At 36.6% G+C, this 25015-nt stretch overlaps 1 protein-coding gene across 2 annotated transcripts in view; it reads left to right on the top strand.

Moving 5' to 3' along the window:
- The window catches only part of PVRL3 (poliovirus receptor-related 3), a 38716-nt gene extending 14155 nt beyond the window's left edge, over window positions 1–24561 (top strand). Inside the window, exons 5-8 of one of the 2 annotated variants that reach the window (XM_010288045.1) lie at window positions 11896–12034; window positions 13447–13528; window positions 23777–23839; window positions 24385–24561. In XM_010288045.1, coding sequence (XP_010286347.1) covers window positions 11896–12034; window positions 13447–13528; window positions 23777–23839; window positions 24385–24561 — 461 coding nt within the window. Of the gene's footprint in view, window positions 1–6566; window positions 7466–11895; window positions 12035–13446; window positions 13529–23776; window positions 23840–24384 lie in introns of those variants that run through there. The other variant, XM_010288044.1, reaches the window with a different exon arrangement.
- The last annotated feature ends 454 nt before the right edge of the window (window positions 24562–25015 follow it).

Here is a 25015-nt window from a genome sequence, read left to right on the forward strand (position 1 = left end):
CATGGCTGTGTAACAGTGTCAAAACAATTATGAAGACTGTGACATTGTAAGAAATACCAAGTAAAAAAAATTAGGATATCATTGTTAGATAGGGTAAAATATTCTCCTGGTATGTAACATTCAAATACATTTAAACTGTATTGTTTTCTGAGTGTAGCTCTCTTCTCAGCCCTATTCTAACTGCAAGGAGGGGGCAAGTTTTTTCAAGTCCATCACTTCTCAAGTTGTCAGTTGTGTGACTGTGGTCCACTGTAAGTAGAACTCATGCTTTTTACCGTGACTGTCATGTGTGAAAATATAAGGCTTTCATTTGAATTATGTTTGTGACTAACAGACTAAGATGGGCTAAGTAGGAAATCTTATACGATATTCCCTACAATAAATGACTTCTTCCAAAAAAAAAAAAAAAAGCTAAATGGAAATACCTACTAGTTGAGCTGTGGTGAACGGCGTATTTTCTAGCCTATGGCAAATGCAACATAAGTTAGTTTACTGCAAAGGCAGTTAAGTTGCAGAAATTGGTCTTTGGTGTGGACTGATGGATACGTTTGCTGCAGTAACTTCACTGCAAATAGCATAACTTAGCTGTTTTCAGGGAGTGCCAAAACCCAACCTCAGCTAGCTAGAGATGATACAGAGTCATGGTTCTACAAGTTAGGTGCACCACTAAAAACAAATACTTCAGTTGACAGTAAATTAATTTCAGTTCTTAAAAACTTCATGTTAATCTTGGAGTGTGTAGCCTTACCAACATCTAAGAAAACACAGGTGATTTGTAGGCAACTTGGAATAAACCTGGTGCTGTATCACTATAATGTTCAGGCAAGTCTTACACTTCAGTTCAACACTTGAGACAAGCATCCAGTGCTCTGCTCTAGATACCTTAGAGAAGATTATACCAAACTAATTAAAAGCACTGTATATTAACTTTTAGTATATGGGAGACTTCATTAAAATGAGAGGGAGAAGGCAATCAAAATACAGCACCTGTATTGTTTTCAGAAATTAATATTATGAACATGTTATTGTAACAAAGAATAGCTTTGCGGTGTGACTGGCTTGTTAAATAACTAACATGCCCTTAAAATGACGCAGGGTGGGTAAATGCCTATGAAATAGCAAAAACATCCATCTTAACCACTCAGGTTTATCTACAGCAGGAACATAGAGGTTCACGTCAGGAGTACAGAAGATATGACTGAAGTAGTAAACTTTAAGTCAAACTGCTTACCACCTTAATTTTTTATTTGATTGAGCAGATATTATCTAGTAATGGTGAACATGGCAGTGCTGTACTGGAGAGCAGTCATTTAATTAGCTTATTTTTCTGTGTTAGTTATTTTCTGCTGTATAAAACTTGATAAAAACATGGAGTTTTGTCTGCAAGATTCAAAGCTATATGATCACACTATTTTTCAAATTTCAGTTATGAAGGCGTCAAAGAGGATTTATGAAGTTAATGTTTCTGAACAGTCACAATGCTGGTGGTTGTAAAGCTTTTTAACTGCTTGGAAAAGTAACTATTAAGTTGAAATGTGTTGTAGGATTGGAATGTAAGCTGAGCAAAAAATGCTTTTGGTCCTAATATGCATTGTTAAAAAATAAAGCTGTATTTTTAATAACTTCTGTTGTGCTTCTAACCTCTATGTTAATATTCTTGAAGTGTAATAGAGAAATATAGGAGAAGTAGTTGTCAGGGACTAAGTGATAGATTCAGCAGCTTTTAGTTACAGGAGATGATTCAGCTTTATATGGATAGGGAAATACTAAAATGGTCTTTGAAACTCGACATTTTTTTAATACTAGTTTTAAGGCACAGCTATCTTAGCTATTTCCTACTTGTTCAGTGATGTGAAGTTAAACTTCGTTTGTGTAGTTGTCCAGCAAAAGCAAGTCATGCTCCTCATTGAGTTCAGAGCTGATCAAGTGTTGTTGAAGCTCCTGACAGTCCTACAGCAACAGGTTTTCCAAAACACGCTCTCAGCTTGATTATGTAAAGCACTTCATCTTGTAATAGAGATTAACTGAACTTTTTTTAATGAGGAATTGAACTTTTATTTTCTTCTTCCCTCATCTTCATACTGTTTACTGAGGCTTCCCCCTTCTCCATTTGCAAGAGAGGTGACCTGTGAGACTGACATCCAGATGGGAATATATTTGCTTCCTTTGTCGTCTGTTCGAATGACTGCCTTTGGAAGAGACTACTTTTTCTTTAAAAATAAAGCCAGCCTTTGTTAGGCAGCCATCCTAGCAATTCTAGGAAGATGTGACTTGTAAGTACAGTCACCTTCTAGCAGAGTCAATATTGTCAGGGTTAACATAGCAGAGGCTATTCATATTTTTTGGTTTTGTTTCTTCATGTATAGACCTCTTCTTCTGAGATCACTGTGAATACAGGCAGTCTTGTATTTTCTAAAATATATACTGGAAGAGATATTGATAAACTGCTTTTCTTCTGTATAGAGAAGTGGGTCTCAGGATAACCTAACTGCTAATTTGGATGCTGCCTGGTATAGTAGGCTTTGAACTTTCAATGTTGTTCCTGAATATTCCTTGCAAGCTTGAGGTTATGTTAATGATAACAGTTGTACTCTGGTGTCCCCAAGAAATGTGAAAATGTTCTACTTGGTGCATGGAAATCACAGCTAGAAACTGCAGACGTACACTGAACTTTGAAAATGGATGATTGACGCTGAAAGAAATTGCCGGTTGCTTCAGGCTGATTTCAATCTTTATATCTATGATGCTGCCAAAATGAGGGGGAGCAAACTGAAGATAATCCTAAGAAAAATGTTTAACTCCAATGTGGAACCTATATACTCAAGACACTTCATGGAGACAGGGTTACACACTGTCCTTGCCTGCTACTTAACTTTAGACAGGGAATGGTTGGAGAAACAATGATATGCTTCAAAATCATTTATTCTCAGATATTCAGAAAGCCTTCTTTCATGGAAAGGCTGCTTTCCCTGCTCTGGTAAAGGAGTTGCAACATAAGCTTTTCAGCAGTTGAAAGAAAGGGCTGCTTTTATAATGTGCAGCTACATAGACATATCAAGTACTTAAACTTTTAGATATTTGGCATCTAAAGGAAATTTATCAATAACAGCAGGTTAAGAAACAGAGATAAACACGTCTGTAGAAACATACATGTAACAAATATATGGGCAGGCACTTTAACTCAGTAAAATGAGAACTGCAGAGAGACAGATCTTAAAATTTGTGCAAAGCCAACTCACTTCTGCATTGTAAGTAATTGATAACAGGTCCCTGTCTTGTAGAGGGCAAAGAAAGAGGTGTGGGAGTCAAAGTGTGGTTCTTGAATCGTGTGGGGTTTGTTTTTTTAAATGAGGAGAACTAGACTTTATCATGGCTTTTGAAATTAGACAGACTTTCATCATATTAATACACAACTAGCCAAGGCACCATCCCTTCCAAAACTTCGCTTCTGTAATGCCTAACTGATGAATCTTAGCCCAAGGGGATGTGTGCCAGTAGGAAACTTATTTCTTCCTTGTTATAGAGCTGGTCACCTTACCCTGATATACTTCATAGTGGGCTAGAGACAAAACAGCTTGCAGTTTAAAAATACAGTGTTCTTTACTTGATTGTAATAACAGTGTGCTTGTTGATACCAAAATGAGACTTAACCTAAGTTTTTTTTAAGCTAATGGCCTGGTTCTGAGCATGATCCGTCCATCCATCTCTTTGCCCACTCATCATTCTGACACTTGGCTTCTTGTTGGCTTTGAATTCCCACGGAAGCCAAGATGGATCCTGGACATTGGAACAAGTATGTACTGCAGGGGGATTGAGGAGGTGAGGTGCAGTATTTGGTGACATGAGACACATCATGTAGTCAGGTATCTCTACTAAAAAAAATTGTAGAAGCTCATCTGTCCAAGATGAGTTGTTTGTGTATTGCAAGAGTTGGGAAAACTATATAAAGAATAGTCATTTAAGGGAAAAACAAAAATATCAAACTGAAGCTGTTGAAAGTTGGTACCAACTTTCATGGGAAACATCTGGAAAATAAGTAATAGAGGAAAAATTAAGCATACTGTACAAGGAGCATAGTGCCTTTGAGAAGGTACGAGAGCTTAATTTGAAGTAAAGAGCAAATCTTGCTTTTCATGGTAGAAAAGTATTAAAAGCTTTGAAACAAACTAGGAAAACTTGGCTTATTTTATGTATGGAGGGAGCTGATGGGTTTACTCTTCCATACCAGAAAATGGGTTTTTGCGTTCTTCAGTTATGTGTCTTATCCTATTATAATTATGTCTCTGACCCTATGCTAGTGAGGGTGGTAGCTACATAATAGTAAGGAAACTTTTTTGTTTGTCTTGACTTGTCCTCATAATTAGTACAGGGCATATGTAATAAGGATTTGAACAGGGTTCAGAGCATAGAGACAAAAAAGGAAATCAAGATTAATTTAACGAAAAAATAAAATTTTTCAGAATTTGTGCCACTTTCAGCTCCCTGATCTGCATAGATCCTTTGATGTGTTGTTAATAGAGTATAATTGCTACTGTTGTTTATTTCACATGCGTGGTGGTTAAACTTGCCAGGATGCAAATACTGCATACTTGTGAATGTGTATTTTATGTTGTGGATGTGGAGGATAAGACTTCAGAGGGAAATAGATGAACAATTACAAAGCCAGTTTAAAAACAAAACAAAAACAAAACAAAAAACAAAAACAAAGCATGTATAGCCTGGAAGAAGATACTGCTGGTATTGTCTGAAATCGTATTTTAAGCTAACAAATCTTGTGTCTTAAAAAAAACCAAAAACAACAACAACAACAAAAAAAAAACCCGAAACAAACAAAAAAACTTTTTCAAGGAAGCGGGTTTTGAGTTTAATGTCTTGACCTATCGATTTGTGGGACAGGGGAACCCTGGTAAACTTGGATTCCTTAATCTTTACTTCTCCATTAAATTATTAAACTCACTTTAAATCAGTTTTTACTAAAATCATAATCTGAATTCTTCTCGTTCATTTTAGTAGTGCATCTTCCTTGTTCAGTTTCCTGTCTTCTGTCAAATTAATTTCATTTATGTATAGCTCCCTAACAAATCACCACTTCTACATAGTCAAGTAATATAATTATGTGCTTTGAAAATCTGTGTAAAACTTCACTTATGTCAAGCTCAAAATGTTGTGTTCAGTGGTGAGGTGCAGTCTGAAGTATGATTTGTAATGATCATGACAAATGTGGCAATACTGCCTAGTGTAAGAGAATTGTATGGCTGTCTCGAATAGTAAGATTAAAAGTTATGATTTGTCAAATAACTGGAAGCTTGACAAATCTCCAGTTCTACCTATTTTACTTTTTGTGGTGGTAAATTTAGGGTGCCTCTAATATGGTAGTAGTAGTTCCATGAATCTTGCTTATGGGCATTCAACTAAATAACATGACATAATGAGCTACTTGGCTGTCCATGTAATATTATCTCCAAAAGATTCTAGCTGTAAAAACATGCTTACTGTTTGTTGCTTTACTGATTTTAAAATTGCCTTGCATTGGACGAGGCAAAAAGCCAGTTTTGGCACAGAAATAGAAACTGGAGTTGCATGTAACATTGCAATTGTCTGGGATAATCTCAGCAGGCTTTCTCGGTGTCATCTGCCCATCATTTGCAAACTTGTCTTCAATACAGATGCGTGCATCTCCAGTAGACCTAAAGAACAAAAGAAAAAGCTGAGTGCTGGAGAAGCTTGGTATTTGGCAGTCTCTTGTTTACTTGCATAACCTGGCATGAAATCAGTTGATATTTTATAATGAAGAATGAATATGGAAATTTGTTTGTGCGTGAGGGAACAAAATGTATAGAAATCATTTTTACAAATGTTCCAGTTTTTTTATTTTGAAATCCTGAAAGCTCCTTGCTCAAGCTAAGTGTTATTTTGAGATTAATACATGCCACTTTTAACTATGCTTCTTTAACTAATCCTAAGGTGAAGCTGAGTAAGTTGTATTAATGCAACAAATGTTTGTGGAGAGAATAGCTTAAAAATAAGTAGTTCATGTGCTGCTGACTGAGCACACAACTCATAGTTTTTCATTCTTATACTCGGTGCCGGGACCCATTTCTGAAATGGGAAATTAATGTGGAATAATTGACTGTGTGGCATAATCAATTAACTTGGTCCAGTATTCCTGACTGCTGGCTGGAAAGAGAGGACTGCTTGATTTTTTTTCCTAATAGACAGCATTCTTCCATGGGGGAGGTAAATAACAAACCATGAACAATGAACATCTGAGCAGAAAAGCTGCATCTCTTTGAGGAGGGCAAAATATCTACTTAAAGATTATTTTATTTTCTCGCTATACTTCTTATCCTGCTGCAGCATAGCTCAAAACCACCTATAATGAAGCTAGTTCAAAGCCTGTGGGAAGTGTAAGACTTTTTGTAGTACCATGAACCTGAGAATGAAAAACTATTCTTGTAGAACATACCCATCAACTTTGCTTTCTTATAAACCCTTAACTGATTTAGCTTGCATTGACATTCTGTGCCTTTTCTGTGTCTTGTCTACTTCTTTGCTCTTTCCATTAGATCCTCCTACTACTACCACTCGACTGCCCACGGTTCCCTGGCATCCTTCGACTGATGGCATCACAGGTTTAGCAACAGAACCTAGAATAATAAATTTCCCAACTTCAACCTTGCCAGCAATGCAGGAAGACTCTTGGGGTACTGTCATCGGTAGTGCGGTGGGTGGGGCTCTCTTCCTCATACTTGTCAGTGTTCTGGTTGGAATTATCTGCTATAGGAGAAGACGGACGTTCCGTGGTGACTACTTTGCTAAGAACTACATTCCACCATCAGATATGCAAAAAGAGTCTCAAATAGATGTTCTTCAGTCAGATGATGTGGATTCTTATCCTGACAGTATAAAAAAAGAAATAAAGCATCCAATGAACAGCTTAATATCTAAAGATTATTTAGAAGACCCTGAAAAACCAGAGTGGAACAATATAGACAATATTAACAGGTACCAGGAACGTTACGAAAGACCAATGGATTACTATGGAAGTGGAACACTGGGAATGAAGTATATGGGTGGTGAATGTTACGATGACAATGAAGAAGACTTTGTTTCTCACATAGATGGCTCGGTAATATCTCGGAGGGAGTGGTATGTGTAGTAACCACTGAAAACTAAATGTGTACCTACAGTTCATTTCATTGGCTGATCACTTTCAGATTGTTTATACTTACACAGGAGGAGGAATAAACTTTTTGAAACTTTTTTTTGGAAGGTTTTTATATTGTGACTTGACAAATGAAAATATTGAATCTGGGGAAAATGTATTTGAGCTGCTTTTTTTTTTTTCCCAATGCTGTACTACTGTTTAAGATTTGACTTTTAATGCAGAGTGCTCTATTGGTCTATGTCAGAGGTAAAAAAGACTAAATTAAAGTTGCCATTCAAAATTGTTTAAAAATAAGAAGTGGCTGTCTTGGCTTTCTGATATAAAAAGTTTTTCTAAGACTGATAATAAATATGATAATAAAATCTTTGGGGGCATTTACTTGACAGATTAGGTCAATTATTCCAGTCTAGATACTATCCATGGTAAACTTAATGCTTCTGTATAGTAAATACCAATTAAAATGAGTTACAGCAGAATCAAAGCTTTATTTTAGGTTTTTCTGCACAAAAATTAATACCTCTTAGCATTTTTATGAGCCTTCTTGTAACTACGTACTTAAAAGAAGTCATTGCACTGAAACTAACTTATGAACAAAATTTTGAGGAGTAACTGTGTAAACAGGTCAAAGGCTTGTCTTTGCAAAAGATGAAAAATTATTTTTTATAGTCATTGATTTCTAAAGCTTATGCTAGTGTGTATATATACATACAGTAAGATATTTTGTTAGGCCTATAATTGGCAGGATGTCAAAGCTCATTAACGAATACAAGACTCTTTTTACAAGTACACAGGGTACAATTTTAGAGACCTATTTCTGAGGCTTTGTGGGAATCTTACCATTGAATTTGAAAGCTGGAGAATTGGATACAACTAAGAAAGCTGTAATAGATTTTGAAGTTGGAGGCTAATGTGAATTTGCTTATTTTTCTGGTGCCAATAAACATTAAGCATGCTAAGAGGTGTCAAAGCATTTGCTAGAATTTTTATGACCAGAAGTTAAAACAGTGGTTTTACGCTGCTTCGGAATAAGTTACAATGCTTGCTTTGAAGAGGATAACTAGAATTTCAGATTATTAGTAGGGAAGTGAGCACTTGCATTACTAATTCATATAGTGAAAACACACTCTCTGATGGTACAATTACAGAATCTATGAAACAGCAGTTTAGATAAATGGTGCAGTCTCTGTACTGCAGTGGATTTGTTTTCCCTGCAAATAATCAATACTGAGTTAACATGTTGTTCTTTAAAACATTGTATGCATTGTATGTAGGACATCTCCTTTGACATCTGAAGTAGATCTGCTTAGTCTTGAGCAGGTTCACCAAACTAATTCTGCTGATTATGTAGGGAGGAATGAAATAACCTTATATGAATTAGAGAACAATGATAAATTCATAATTAGAGTAGTAGATCCTTTGAAGTGCCATTTTTAAGTGTTTAGCTCAAGAAGATGAAGCTGATAAGGCTTATTAGTATTTGAAACCTGAAAAGGGAGACATTTCTGCTACCTTTAAAATGAAATAGGCTGCATAATTACAGCTGCTTCATTAGCGTTTATGCTGGAAGTTCTTTTCTAACCTCATGATCTTTGTTAGCTTACAGCATTTGGAGCTTCACAAAAATAGTTGTATTGAGCGTTGTAGACAATACACTGTGATTGCATACGACTGCATGTCTTCAAGAAAGATTAAGACAACAGCTTTATTTGAAATTCAAATGGAAAAGCATCCCTAAACAACTTAAGTTCATGTTTGGATTAATGGAGTACTGATACATGATCGAGCAAAGTCTCAAAAACAATAGCAAATGATATTGTGTGTGTCTGTAGTTTGAGTGCAAGCACATGGAAAGGAGTTAAATTTCTAGCAGAAAGTTCTGATCCAAATTATTTCTGGAATAAAGAGATCATACCTCTCTTGAAATAAAAAATACTTGATCTATCATCTTTAAAAGATGGTGTTACATGGAAATAAACATAACCGTAAACCTGTTCTCCACATGGGATATCTTGCTTTTGTCTCTGTGGATTTTTTGTTTTGCTTTTAAAAATATATATATATATTTAATTCCTATGGATTAAGAAGTTGATATGTTTTGAAGTTGATAATAGGGATAGAGCTTAAGCGTGTTGCAATGTTTTGTACATTATCTCTACTGTAAAAAGAATTGATTGTAAGTACAAATGGCTGTTGTGTGAATAAACTTTTTGTTACATTCTGGAACATAGGTACTGTTCAAAAATGTTTGATGGATATATTCTTAAAATTTAAGGTAAAAAAGCATGATAAAACCAGAAGCTGCGTAGAAGGAATTGAAGTATTTAAGCTGTTTAAGTTGGGCTTTTTAGCATTTCCTCTTGGAGACCCTAGGCTTATAGAATAGGTGTCTTTAGAAACAATTTTTAAAAGTATGAAACTTGAGAATGATGAATATGGATAGTTGCTGTCTGGGTACTTTCACTTCAAGCACAGCTGATACACTGTCTAGGACTCACTTCTTCAAAAAAAAAATTTTTTTTTTCCAGTTGCTGTAGCTGTGCTTTAACCATATTTCTTAGAGTGAATCAATTCCCATCTGTTTCTGACCAGCTAGTGGTTCAAATGCTGTGTAGCTAGCACCATGCATCCTAGGTGTTCTCTGGCTTGTTCAGGTTGGCATGGTATTCTGGGTTTCTGATGATTCTTCTGGTTAGACTGATAGTTTCTGTGCTTACTGTTTTGCCAAAGCAATTCAAAAAAGCAAAATACATGAGCCCTGTGGTAATTGCACTTCAGTTCCTGTATGCTGCTACACTTGCTGGGACATTGCTGTTTACCTCTGGTGTCATGTCACCTAAAATGGGATTCAATGGCTGAACTTTCATTGAAAGTATTATACTTCATGATGTTTCAATATTACAGCAGAATTTACCACAAAAAAAGGCACTGTAAAGTTAGTACAGTATGAAACAGTCAAGAAACTGATCTGGTGAAGTTGTAATCACAAGACGAAAGCATCTTCATGAATTCTGCATGTAATGGTGTATATTAGTTACATGCAACTTTCTTACTTAAATGAGAGGGCACCCAGTGTACACTAAGCTTAACCCCTGCATTTTAATTGGCTTAAGTGAGCCTTCTACTTATTCATGTGCCCATTCTTCAGGAGAAAATAGGAATTATATTTCTTATGTATATAGACTGGTACTGACAGACAAATGGAGCTTATATGAAGAAAGCTGTTTTGTAAAATAAAACAAGGATTACTGAAGATGATAAGTTATGTTGATCTGGAGTGAATTAGCTTCCTGTAAGCTGTTAATCTATGACTTCATCCCTTCGCTTTAAGAAAGTCACCAAAAATGCTTATTTCAGTTTTGTTCTATCTAGGTAGACATACCTGCATGACTCATCCCGGGGGTATTGCTGTCAGTTCTTTCATATGCAGTGAGAGGACAGGAATCGCTTTATTCAATTGGAAATGATAAAGTGGGTTGGGGTTTTTGTTTGTTTTTCAAAATAAGGGATGAAGAAAAGATGCCGTTGTTCAGCCTTCTGTATAGGCAGAACAGTATTAAAATAATGAGTGATTTAACAGATTGGATAGTTGGTTTTGCTTTGACCTATGAATAGAATATATAGCTGGAGAACCTCCGAAAATTTCTTCTGCTAAGAGATTAAATAGAAGATGATTGTGTGGTGTTTGGATAAACACAGCACATGATTATTTCTAAAGGAAAATAGCTGAAGTAAACTGCATTAGAAATATGTTACAAGTAGAGAGCTGTGTTAAACTCCCTTGCTGTGTACCTTTCTGATCTAGTAATCAGTGTAGATCAGAGCATTATTTCTGTATGGTACCTGTATTTTACAGGTAGAAGTGTCAGTGAAGCTAATATTAATAACTCCAATTGTGCAACTTACTAAGAAGCCTTTTGTTGCAAGTTTGAAACTCTGTGGTTGAGCATACTGAATTCAAGTATGCTAACAGGTTTTACAGCTTTGAGATTTACAACTTCTTGAAATCCTAGCGTAGTGAAATGGGTGACCTTTAAAGACTGACAAGTGTGTTAATTCAGTATGAGCATTGTAAAACATCAGGTCTGACAATGCTGAGGACAAATGAAAAAAGTGTTTGTTTTTTTTTTTTAAAAAAAACCCCAACTTTTCTCCTTGTTATAAAATTACGAAAGAGACTGTTTCTTGTACCTTGAAGTATGAAGTCCTGGAGATGATAGATGGTCTTAGGGGTTGCTTTGATAAGCTTAAGCCAAGTATTAGTGAGTTTGCGTGTTCATTGCTCTGAGTAATACATTTTTTTTCCCCTGGATTTTAAATTTGCCTTTTTCCTTTCTGCAGACTTCAGTGGCTTTAAAGAAAGATTGCCAATAAAGCCATAGTTGTCTAGCTTTTTGAATTAACACCTCATTTGCTCATGTAAGTGCAAAGCATGTGTTCTGTGATTTCATTTTGTCTTGAAATCAAAAATAAAAACATGCAGCTAGGATTTATTAAAAGTAGTCAATGAAAATTTTGCGTTATACTAATGATCCATGAGCGCTCTCAGTTCAACCATTTTTTTCATTGGGTGGACGGAGCCAAGACTGCAGGAGTGCTAGTGCAGGATGAGGCTTTCTGTTTACACATGGAAGGAAGAAACATTTCTCAGAGCAATGCTGAAATAGCTTATCTGAGTATTGAAAATATGTGAACTTCTTAAAGGTGTAATCTATGCTATCACATTACAGATGTGCCATTTAAGCAGACATCTTCTGTTGCTGTAGCAGGGGCTGTGATTGGAGCAGTCCTTGCTCTTTTTATCATTACCATCTTTGTGACAGTGCTGCTGACCCCAAGGAAAAAAAGGCCATCCTATCTTGACAAAGTGTGAGTATGTGTTGGATTTTTTTTTTATTGAAAGCAATATGCAGAAAGTGTTTGTTCTGAGCAGGAATTGAAAAGTCTGAGTTTCCTTACCAGCTGTTCAGCTGTCCTGATTTCAGGGCTGTATTTCCAGAGTAGACAAATGTAAAATCGCTTGCGTTTCTGAAAGAAATGAGGAATCTAAGCATGACTTCAGAGGGTATAGGAATTCTTTCTCTTCAGGTGTTTTTTTTTTTGGAAGAAAACTGCTCATGGATTGACCTGATCAGGCAATTGGTTCTGAGGGAAATCAAACCCGAGAACAGGGCAGAAGTCCATCTTGACTGATGCCACAGACTACAAGTTCATCATAACTGTAGGTCTAACATAGAGCAAATTGACCATGCTTTGCAGAAGTGGAAGTCCACTAAGATTTATCCTGATACATATGTAAAATGAAGCGAGCATCCACAAACATATGTGCTTAGAAATAACTGACAACCAACATTCCAGGAACCACTTTGTTCCTTCAAGTCTCTGGCCCAGACAAGCGAATTACTTTCTTAAGCATCCAATGTTGTCGAACAAAAACAAGCAAACAAAAAAGTCTGAAAAGATTTCATCAGTTAAAACGGATGATGTCTAGACCCTGTTTGGAACATGCATAAGAAGTGATGATGGCTTTCAATGTCTGTCAATACAAGTCTTTTCACACATGCCGTATATAGTTAACACTTAAACTGAATGACAAATTAAAACGTTTGTTATGTCTGTATGTACTTAGTGAGGAGAAGAATAAAATAACTTGAAGCATGTAGTGTGAAATAACTTTCAGCATTTCAATCTCTTGAGCTAGCAAGATGAGTAAAGCGTTTTCTTACAACGGAGTCATTTCTGTGGTTAGAAGTACTGTTTTCTTGTTTATTTCTCTTAAATTCTGTAGCTGAAGCATATTTACATGAATAGTCTTAAACATTTTAATTCTTTTACAACCCTTTGCTTTCACTGAGAAAGTTACAGTAGAGAAGTCTTGCAGCTAATTGATTTGAAGGCTTTCTTGAAGGCTTTTCAAAGAAAGGTTGTAGTAAACGTTGCTCAAGCTGCATCTCATAACCTAAAAATGATGATAGATACCAGTAGTCCCTAATCCTACTGGGGTGGGGGGGAGCCTGTTCAGTCTATTTACATGTTATAGGATAAATAACAAATTATAAGGCAGTGCTTTTCTCCAACAAGTGTATGGTTGAATTATTGTAAGTGGTTGGTGTGTTGACATTACGATATTCCATATACGTGTCACTGCTGACTGAAAGGTGTGTGTCCTTGACTGTGAATGTTGGATGATTTGGCATCTAAAATAAATAACTAGTACTCAATATGCTTCAATTGGACTTCACAAACATGGAATGTCATATTTCATTCTTTCCTTACTGTAGGATTGATCTTCCACCCACTCACAAACCATCATCATGTGAGGAGGGAGCATTCCCTGTACCACAGAAAGAAGCTATGCTTCAGGTGAGTAAAAGGCTATATATGTATCTCAATTGAGGTAGGAGAAGTGTTAACTTTCCTTTATTATGTTAGTTTAGTCTGCTTTTGTGGCACTGTATGGAGTTTTTCCTAAGAGTTTTCCCTACATATGTGATACATGAATCTTATGTCCTTGCTGTTACAGACAGCCTTAAAGGTCAGGAGACTGGTAGATAGATCCTTTTTGTATCTCTAATAGTGTTTGACAGACTCTGCTCCTCTTGAAGTAGAAAAAGCTATAGTTGAAATTGTGTGGTGATTAAGAGAATATACATAGCTTTATAAAACAATCTTCATATGGGGGAACAAATATACTTGGTAAACTTCAGAAGTTACTTTAGCATCATCATCATCCTGGTAGTTACAACTGCCGTTCTTTTAAGCTGTTAAGGTTTGAGTGGTGGGGATATATTGGATTTGGGGCTTCAGCGTGGCTAATTTACTAAAGCATGGTTTGTTTCCCAGTGAAGATTACTAAATAGCTTTTAAATGCTTTCATTTATGTAATTCGTAATTTTATTCTTTTTCTTGAATTTATCGGTCTGTAGTAATTCTGTGTCACATAATTGAATTTTTAGCATGCTCTGGCAGGTATCTTCGTGTGATATAAAGTAATGCTGTCCAAACAAGACAGCAATAGGCAATGAAGTTGCTTACCAGTTTCTGTGAGTGTAGTCCAATGTAACAGGATTATAGAGTGATATCCTGGAAAGCTAATTCTAGCAAATGAGACAATTAACATAAGCGGTGACCAAGGAAGAATAGGACTGTTTTTAGCTACAGAATGGGTTTGCACTGGACTGGGCTGCTTGTGTAACTCTGTGAGTTTGGAAGGCTTCTTTTGCACTAGACAACACAGAAGGGCCCTCTTTATGGGAGACAGCTTCAGTTAACAGCATTGGTTGTTACACTTCATATAATAAAATAGTCTGTTTATGAAAACTGTAGAACCTGACTAATAGCCCCTAAAATGTGATTAATTTTTTTGTGTGGTATATATTAAATCACTTAGTCTGATTTTTAGATTTCTGCTTATGCTGAAGAGAACTTTAATCACCTATCAGTATCGGTGAGAATTAGAGCGTGATTGTTCTTAATGGGATTTTTGTTCCATCTTCAATACTTTGTATAAATAATGTGATTCCAACCACTGATGTGCTGAATAATAAGACTGAGGTTATTCAGGCAGTTATTTGTTGATAACAAATACTGTTTCGCCAATACTCTGGCGTACCTTTGCATCTTTAATGACCTATAGAAGCTTTGGTTTTATGATAGAGGGATGCCTTAGGAAAAAAATCTTCACTCATCTTGAAAGATGGATTTTGATGGAATAATGCTGAAAATATTCTTGCAGAGTTTCTTCATGTCATGACTGGTTACCAAAGCTCACCAAATACAAGTTGCCAATAAAAGCTTTCCTCTTCCTCATTAAAGTAATGCATAAAAAGAATATTGTGTATTACAACTATTATATTGAATAGTAATTGCTAATGTTGTTGCTGAATGAAGCAAGAAATTTTTCTGAGATGCATTGCTGCTTTCAGTAGCAGCCTGATGATTATAACATGAAGGTATAAAACACTTAGTTGGCAAAAAACATAATAGGTTTTTGTCTTCTGATGTTGGAGGTGGTCTAACACCTAAGGTGACACTAAATAAACAACGCTTTCTGTGCTAACTAGTTACTAGTTACTACTAGTTCTTAGTAGTAACTGTTCTGTCACTACAATACTCAACAGATGCAATACTGATGGATCATGCTTCTGCTAATACATTCCTATACTTTAAGTGTTATTGTAAAAGGTTATCTTAAAGAATCAGCAGATGGGGACTATTTTGTTATTTGTGCATCTGTAGTGCTGCTAGATGGCAAAATGACAACAAATGGAAATGCAACTATTTATCCTTTACAGAGCTACTCATAAAGTGTATACCTTACTGTCTTTGAATTCTTTCTCAGTTTTGCTTACTGTTCATGAATACTTAGGAACTAAGAAAAGCTGACTGTAGTCTTCGAATGGTATAATAAAATGTTTTATTTAAATATGTTTTCTAAGTAGAGAAAAGACCCTAAACAGACTGAATCTAATACTCATTTCCCTCAAGCTGGATAAATACAATTTTAAGTTTGTTTTGCGAAGGGAGGAGAGAATCATAGAATCATATAATAGATTGGGTTGGAAGGGACCTTAAAGGCCATAGTCCAACCCCCCTGCAATGAGCAGGGACATCTTCAAGGAGATGAGGTTGCTCAGAGTCCCGTCCAACCTGACCTGGAATGTTTCCAGGGATGGGGCATCTACCACCCCTCTGGGCAACCTGTGCCAGTGTCTCACCACCCTCACTGTGGAACATTTCTTCCTTCTATCTAGTCTGAATCTACCCTCTTTTAGTTTAAAACCATTAGCTCCTGTACTGCAACAGATATAGTTCTTTTTCAGCCTAGATGTTAACTAAGCTTTATTTTAAAAAACTCCAAAACTGAGAACTGGAGCTGGAGGAGAGTCTTCCTAACTGATACTACCTATAATCAACATGTAAACTCTGTAATGCTCAAGGCAACAACTTCTCCTTTATCTAATAGAAATAAGTGTCAAAATACTAGCTTTAGCAAAGAAATAATTGGTTGCATTGTTTTGGTGTAATAAGCCAACACTTGAATAGCTGTGAAGAGGTGAAAGAAGCAAGATAGCAGTTGGTCACTGTCTTGTCCTGTTTCATGAAAAGTCTATACTAGATATGAAATTTATGTTCCAAATGCTATTTGAACTGCATTGTCTAGTCATAAATGAGAGGCATGCTGGTGAGCCTCTCTAGATAGTTATTCTGGTTACCCTGAAAGGAACTGCAGGTGAAGTGTTGCTGTGTTGACAACAGCAACAGACGATCAAATTCTGTGTGAAAATGATAGGCTGCACAAAGGTGCAAAGTAAAGTTAAAGGAGCATGAACTTAAACGGTATCTTCTCTATACCTGCAATAACTGAGGATTGGAAGTGGATTGATCCAGTTCATCTGATTCTGGTAAGCTGTTACGTGTAATGTGCAAATTTTTCAATCATCTATAGGGTTATTGTTCAAATCATCCACAGTAAGTATTCTAGACGCAACTGAACAAGCTTAAATTCTCCTGTTCGTCTCCCAGCAGTCAAGTTTAACTAGATTTTACCCATATCTGAGTACAAGTTTGGTATTAAAATGAAGGGGGATGTTGCAAACATTTGATAATACTGGATAGCCAATGTATTCCTTAGTTACTCCTTAAGACTTGGAAGCATTAAGTATACTTTAAGTATACATTAGTGTTTACGTACTAATGTTAAATAATAAGCTACATCTATGTGAAAGTACTGTGTAACAGAGTACTCATAATAATTTGTCTATACTAGTATTTGCAGATAGAAGTTTATGTGTTCATGTGAATCATTTCAGAATTGAGAACTGCTTCACCTGTGGCCCTAGAAGAGTGAGGCAGAAGTCCAAAACATAGGAATAATATGTGGACCGAATAAAAAATGACAGTGTAAATAGTTTTATTTACTGTGAAGACTGTAGGTTCATCTTTATCAGCTTTTTCAGCAACAAATCTATTGCTATTGTCTGCGTGGGTTTTTTTAATAATCACTGTCACGGAAATACTATTGTTACTCAGAAAAGTTTTTTTTCATGTAATGTGAAAGAGCAGTGAGCAGCCTAAAAGTTGTGTCCTCGGTGAGAGAGGAGTCTCTGCATAACAACTGAGTTTTGAGGCAAACCAAGAGGAAGTTGAGCAATAGGAAAATTCCAGTGACTTAGAAGAATTCCTCTATTGCTTAATATTTGTAAAAGGAGTGGGAGAAGGGGACACTAAATTCAGGCAGTCCTTTGAATCATTAGAGTTACTTGGACTATTTTTCAAAGAATACATCTTAGAAGCAAAACTACTTAACTTGCCTAGAAACACGACTGAGATGGACAGAGTTTGTCATTGTGAAAGAACTGAAGTTGTATCTAGCTTGAGAGATGCTTCTGAAGGAAAGACGAAAAATTTTTATTTTGTATAATGCAATGCATGAATGTTCACAGTTCACGAAACGTGCAGAAATCAATAGTGCCTATTTGTAGCAACAGAAATAAGTGGAGAAAGGAAATACAGCCCAGTAGGGTAATTCTAGCTGTGAGAAGACTGACTTTAGACTTGCAGCCTGTTAGAATACCGCATGTATTTAGCCAAGCAACACTGCCAAATGCTAAAGCTCTTTAATGGTAATATTTGTATTGCTATTCAAAACAGGAAAGATGATGGTGAAATTGTATTAGCACAGTTAAAAGCATATAGCACCATTTACTGAATGATGATATTTCTGGATCAAATTTTAAAAGATCGCTTACAGCACTCTTAAACCTAGCATAATATTGATTCATTTATTGATTATGGTGCGCTCAGACTTTTCTAGTTCTTTTCCTAATGGTCTTTATACAATGGAACCATCTCTTCCTTGCTGAAAAAGGAAGTGTTATTGTTGTAATTTGCCTCAGACTGAAGAGCTGTTTAGTCAAACAAGATTGAATGGAAGGAAGCACAAAATGTGCATAGAGTTTGGAAGCACAAAATGTGCATAGATAAACTCATCTGTATTGATAAAGGATCTTAAAACGGGGGGAAAAAACCCCACAACATTAACCAGATGGGGACTAGAATGAGGCACAAGCTTTTTATTAGTAGTCGCTGTTGTAATGTGATTTCTAAATTGGAAAGGAGGAGGAAGTGTAAAACAAAGATGTTGGTGAGGTAATTGGTTTAGGCTTTTAAAGGCCTGTTTATGGAGATGGAGCATGTTAGACTAAAAATCAGTGCTTTAATGAAACTCTGCAAAATGTAAAGGTAAGACAGTGCAAACTATTGTAAATATCAAAGCACAAAACCCCAGATACACTGTGTCCTACATAGAAACACTAGCTCAGCACCAGTTTTCTTTGACAGAGCCTGATGATTTTGGATCTATCACTTGCTCCATGGCAGTAAAAGGTACAATTCCTTTCTCTAGTAAAGGTGTTGTGTTTTCATGCCATGTAAGATGATTTCCTTTGTCTCTAGCTTTAATCGAATAAATGAACCCACTGGAATTTCCTGTTCTGGTTTCCATTGTTTGTCTAAATCCTGTTTAAGTTCACTGTTTGTAGAAATTCTTGAGCAGGCAGATTCTTTTGCTCACAGAACACCAGCCTTTGGCGATGATGTGGGGGTTCTTGTTCCCCACATGCGTTTTGCCACCGCGTGTGGTAAATTCATGCTTTTAGCTCAGGTATGAAAGAGCGATGCCTCCTGGTAAGTGGTAAATTGCATATTCTCAGAATTGGTCTGCAAATTGTATTCTAGGACTTGAGAAGCAAAAGCAACGTTACTTCAAGGGTGGGTGAAAATTTTAAATGGAATTACAAGGCAGACAACATGACAAACAAGTTGGAAAAATAAGCCTGTGAAGACGGCGGAAAAGAACTTCTGGAGGAGTGGAGAAAGAAAACATTAGATGATTTTTTTTTTTTAACCCATTTCACAATGCATTTGCAAGTCATGTTAAAAGTTAAAGAACTCAAAATTGCTTCAGAACTTGAACTAAATAACAAATGTGGAAAAGTATAAGGTTAAGGGGAAGGTGGAGAAAAGAATGAAACATTACTGAGATGGAGTTCCTTTCAAAAACATTTTTGAAGGTAAGAATATGGGTATAATGACAGTTGCAAATGTTGCCCCCCTCTGTGAATACTTCTTGGCTGGTGGTGATGTTTCTGCTGTGATACCAGCAACGTAGCTACTTTGGTGTTGCTATTGCTGTGAGGTTGTTGGGAAAAGCAAGAATTACAAAACAAACAAATAAGCAATAGTGCAAAAGCTGTTGCTTTAGCCTGTTGTGCCCCTGTACTATTAGCTAAGTATGGCGTAGAGGGAAGAACTTAATTAGGAGTGCTGATACCATACTGTAAGCTGTGTCTAAAGTCGTAATTCTCAGGTAGCATTCCTTGGTATGATTAAAAATTACCATTCTTTTACTCAGGCAGTTGGTGACTAACTGCATGTTTGGAAATAGCCTGTTTCACGAACAAATTTGCTCCATCGTAATGGTGGCAAATTTTTTTGAAAGGAAGTTTTGAATCTTCTGTGTTAACTGACATTATCATTTATATATTGTATAGGTCTGTCTAATCTAAAAATTGTGGTGTTATATTTAACTAATCTACTACTCATGTAGAACTATTGTTGAAAGTTAAGATTTTATCCAAAATTTCTGCCAATATGTCTGAAATAGAATATCAGTGTGTCACTGGTATGGTTCCATAGCTCTGAAAGCTGTTTGAGGTATGAAGGGATAAGTGACCTGACTGGTGGAACTGGGCAAATGGTGGATCTCTTACCATACACCTGTTGATTCATTCTGTGGTGCCTGTGTGAGGGTTTGTTTCTGCTCAGTGTGAATAGGATTTTTTTTTTTTTTTGCATGGAAACTCCATAGGGACGACACATTCATATATTAATGAATCATGTTGGCTTTTGAACTGGACAGGGTAAGAAGCACCTTATTAAATTCAAAGCAAACAGAAATCAAAGTGTTATTTCGGAAATGATCGTGAGTATTGTATTTGCTCGTGATAATATCACAAATGTATCAAGTCATCTACTATAGTATTAGTTCAATACATGCAGACCACTGTTTACATTGAAGATTTAACCAGTAAGGGTTTTCAGACATTGCATCTAATATTCAAGAAAAAATGTTTTTATGTTTGTCTTGAATGAGACTTTAAACTATGACTTAATACAACTCTTTCACTACTGAACTGGAGGGGGGAAAAATTCCTATTCTATAATGTCTCGTTTGTCTGAAGGTCTAGAATGTTATGCTAGTTATAGTAGTAGTTCTGGTTTTTTTTTCCCCCATAGTGCCATTAGGCAGTAGTGTAACTGTAAAAAAAATAGTGAGTTTATGCTCTTGTTAGTGAAATATTACTTCCCAAAAAGGTTTAAATAGCAGATAACAATTGGGATCAAAACTGACCCCTCTGACAGTGAGCTGGCTCAATTGTAGGAAGGTTCGCTACTCATAAGGAAGTGTTTTTACTTATGCTAAATCTTCTGTGCAAAAAAAGACTTTTATTTGCGGAGATGTGAATGTGTAGTGGCATTACATGTTTTTCTTTTTTTTAAACTAAGGTTAAAAAGCAAAATAAGTGCAACATTTGGATACTCTTCACCACTTTAGTTTAAAACCATAGGTGCCTAACAAATAACCGAGTTCTTCGGGATGTGAAAATATGTGTGCAAGTGTGCTTTTTAATGTTTGCAGTGTATGTATTAGAGCCTGGTAAAAGAGCAAGGAAGCATTTCTTCCTGAAATTGTGTTACTTGGTCTCCCAGATACAGTCAAATTAGAGCTAAGTATATAAACATACATAAAATTACAAGTTGTGTTTTAATGGGTGGTTTCGTAAATAAGTTAAATGAGTTTCAGTTTAGTTGTTTGGTCTGCTTGGAAGGTTCTTGTAGTGTCAGTCCTGTGGAGGATACAGTGCTCTGATCGTGTTTTGTGCTTCGGTTGGTGGTTAGAGGAAAATCAGTGAGGCAGTTCCAGGCCTGGGCTCTTTTGCTTAGTCCAAACTCTAACTCAGTTTGCATGTTCAAGGTGTGTATATAAGCTGGTCAGTACTGTAGTTATTAATTGCTTGGAAATATTCAGCAACTTTATGTATGCAGGCAGCTGTTGAAAATGATGACATGTTCTGACTTAAGTAGTGAAGAAAGTTATATCCAATTATTTGTAGTCTGTGTAGTTTTATTATGAATGGTACACAGTGTAGCTTGTTCATATTCAGTTCTGATACAAATGCTGTTGTAGAAATGAACTCTTACATATGTGATGTTTCTTTCCTAGTCTTGATCAATGATTTTTCTTCATGCTGTTGCTCTTAAGGCAATGCAATTGCCCTCTCTTCTTGGAGACAGTTACAGGCACTGTATGTTCATCCACTCTGTCTTCCATTTTGTCCTATAATCTTATAACAGTTAAGACTGTGTTCTGCTTGTCTATAAAGCTTCACCTTTAAAGTCATCACTCTGATCTCTCTCAGACCAGTGACTACATAACCTCAAGGTGCAGGTTTGTTCCCTTTGTCTATACCTGGGCCCATTCTCTTCAGCTGCTGTAATGTTATTTCACCTGCATGTAACTCACTTTTCTTCAGGTGTGTGCAATGAGGTTTTTAAACTTAGTGTTAAGCAGTCTGCAAAACTGTGCTGATCTTGGTGTTGGAAGTGTTCTTTGGGAACAAACAAAGGGCAAATAACTTTATTTTTAAGTGACTTTCTGAGGTTCCTTTTGTAAGTAGGAGAGGGAATCAGGTAGCAGGACCTAGCCAGGTGGTAGGTGGGGGTTTTTTCCTATTCTAGCTTAGCCAATGTTCCAAAGGACTAATCATAGAATTATAGAATCATAGAATCTTTGGATTGAAAGGGACCTTTTGAGGTCAAACCGCCCTGCCGTGAGCAGGGACATCTGCAACTAGATCAGGTTGCTCAGAGCTCCAACCAACCTGAGCTGGAATGTTTCCAGGGATGGGGCATCTACCACCTCTCTGGGCAACCTGTGCCAGGGTTTCACCACCCTCATTGTGGAACATTTCTTCCTTCTATCTAGTAGAAGTCTACCCTCTTTTAGTTCACAACTGTTAGCCCTTGTCCTGTCGCCACAGGCCCGGCTAAAAAGTCTGTCCCCGTCTTTCTTAGAAGCCCCCGGGAAGTACTGCAAGGCTGCAGGAAGGTCTCCCCGGCGCCTTCTCTTTTACCAGGCGGAACAAGCCCAACTCTCTCGGCCCGTCCTCATAGCAGAGGGGTTCCAGCCCTCTGATCATTTTTGTGGCCCTCCTCTGGACCCTCTCCAGCAGCTCCGTGTCTTGCCTGTGCTGAGGGCTCCAGAGCCGGACGCAGCACTGCAGGTGGGGTCTCACCAGAGCGGAGCAGAGGGGCAGAATCCCCTCCCTTGACCTGCTGGCCATGCTGCTTTGGATGCAACCAGAATATGGTTGGCCTTCTGGGCTGCAAGGGCATGTTGTTGGCCCATGTCCAGTTTTTCATCCACCAGTACTCCCAAGTTATCCTTGGCAGGGCTGCTCTCAATCCCTTCATCCCCCCAGCCTGTATTGATACTGGGCGTTGCCCTGACCCAGGTGCAGGACCCTGCCTGTGGCCTTGTTGAACCTCATGAGACTAATGGGCTTAATGAATCAAACAATGGACTCCTAGCTGAGTTGCAGAAGAACTTACTGCTGTATAAGCTATATTTTTAATAGCAAGCCATGCTGAAGAGTAGAAGCAGACCTACAGTTAACACCGAGATGTAGGGTCTTCAATGTGATATGCGTTTGGGAGGATTTTGGTTGCTATTAGCTCTAGTCCTGTGAATAGAATGACACTTAGTTCCTGATGTATATCTACCTATCAAGCCTTGATAGACCTCTGAAGTAATGTTTTGGAGAGATACACTTTGAGGAATGGGTTTTAGGCCTCAGAGCAGGTTAATGGTAAAAAAATATCTAAGCAGGGTGGACTGTCAGTTGGAAAATTGGTCAGCAAAACAAACTTGAGTAGACAAGTTGTAAATATGTTTTTATAATTATAGATTTTTATATATGAAAAATGGAAAAATAATACTAGTTAATTGTACTGAAAAGCATTTTATTCTGTTTGTTTTGGGTAGTCTCATTAGAAGCTTTTATTTTTTCAGTAGGAAGTAATTTGTTTTATCAAATTGAGACATAAACATGTACTTTGTTCTACTCTCAATAATGTACAGGTAAATTACTTGTCACTTCAATACTTTTGTGCAATATCAGACTCAGCATTTACCCATGTGACGGTTGTGAAAACTTCATACTTGATAACTGCTTTTGGATTTTACTTCGTTTTTAACCTGTGTCTTATCCAAAATGAATGGCATGTTAAAATAAAGCTTTTTGATCTTTCTCGAACATGCTTATGCTTAAATGAAGGAAGTCAAAATAAGTGAATAAATAACACTTCTTAAATTAACAATGGCTTTTTTCTGCCAGCGATTAGCTTACAAGAAGTATTCTAAATGGCAGTTAGTTAAGACACTTTACAAGGTAGAGTGTATTTTGTGGTGATTAATGTTCTTTGTATAAACAAACCTGTTCTGCATTGTTGAATTCTGACTTGTTTCCACTGTAACTTTTCTTTCAGAAAGAACATTTTGCTTTGCAAAGCCAGTGCAGAGAGAAAGATGTTGGAAACTTGCAGCACATGGTAAATAAGATGGCTTGTATTCCTCATTAAAGCTTTGGTTTAATCTTGTTCTTTAAAGTAAGCTTAGAAGGAAGTTTTTAATGAAGAGCAAAATATATGTCCATCCTAGTCAATAACTACTGGATCTGTGGGTTTGCTATCCATGAAGTGGAAAGTGTCAATATCATCTTAATATCCTGTATTTCCTAGGTAGTTTTGCTGACTAATTTAAATACAGAAACACTACAGCTTTGACGTTTCTGTTGACTAAAATAACAAAGCAGAGGAGTGCTGGCAGACACTTTAATACTTTGTGATTTGCTTCTTAGATTTATTGAGCCTCAAAATCTAGCTTCCTTTGAAACAAAAGTTTGAGGTTAACTCTGAGCGTTTACTAACACTTCGGTCATGTTTGTTAGTGATTGGAATTTTTAAATTCATGTTTCATGATTGATGGGACTGTTTTGGAGATCATGCACCTTTTATTTTGCTTAAAGCTTAAACAAGAATAGGAATTTCAGATTCTATACATGAACTATGGAACTGATAACTTCTTCTGTGTTTAGAAAGTTGTGAATGGAAGGCACCTTACTTGTGAAACTGAAGAGCCGCAGGAACAAGAAGGTCTTCAGCATGTGTATCCTGTTTATCAGCAAACATACTACAAGAACTGGAGCAGCAGATACCCACAGAACTCAGGACCTGGAAGCATCTACATCAATCCAAGGGAGCATTATGTATGAATCTATAGCAAGATGTTTTAACTTTAAGATACAAGGATTTTTATACCTGTTGACTGTATGAGGAATATGTCTTGTTGGCTTTCATCTCTAAAATAATTGATCTCTTTTCCTGTGGGAAGAAATTGCATGGATAATTTTATATAGGTAAACCCTATGGAATTTAAGACTTCATTTGCTTCTAGACTTTGGTATGTATTTGTTTTTTGTAGTTATATCATCCTACTAGAAGAGGAGAGCCATTTAGCTTTATTAACCTTCATAGCTGTAAGATGTATAGATTAGATTAATTGGTTAACATATGTCAAAATGTCGTTAAGCTGTTTCCCTGGTTATTTCTGGGAGCATCCTCTCCCTGAAGGAATAGTTTATTGTAAACTTACCTATGTAAAAGCGACTAGATATGAGCAAGACAGCTGAATCTCTGGCAATATAAGAAGTCTCAGGCGAAGAGTAA

Source organism: Phaethon lepturus, unplaced genomic scaffold (assembly GCF_000687285.1).
Source record: "Phaethon lepturus isolate BGI_N335 unplaced genomic scaffold, ASM68728v1 scaffold4035, whole genome shotgun sequence".
NCBI classification, from domain to species: Eukaryota; Metazoa; Chordata; class Aves; order Phaethontiformes; family Phaethontidae; genus Phaethon; species Phaethon lepturus.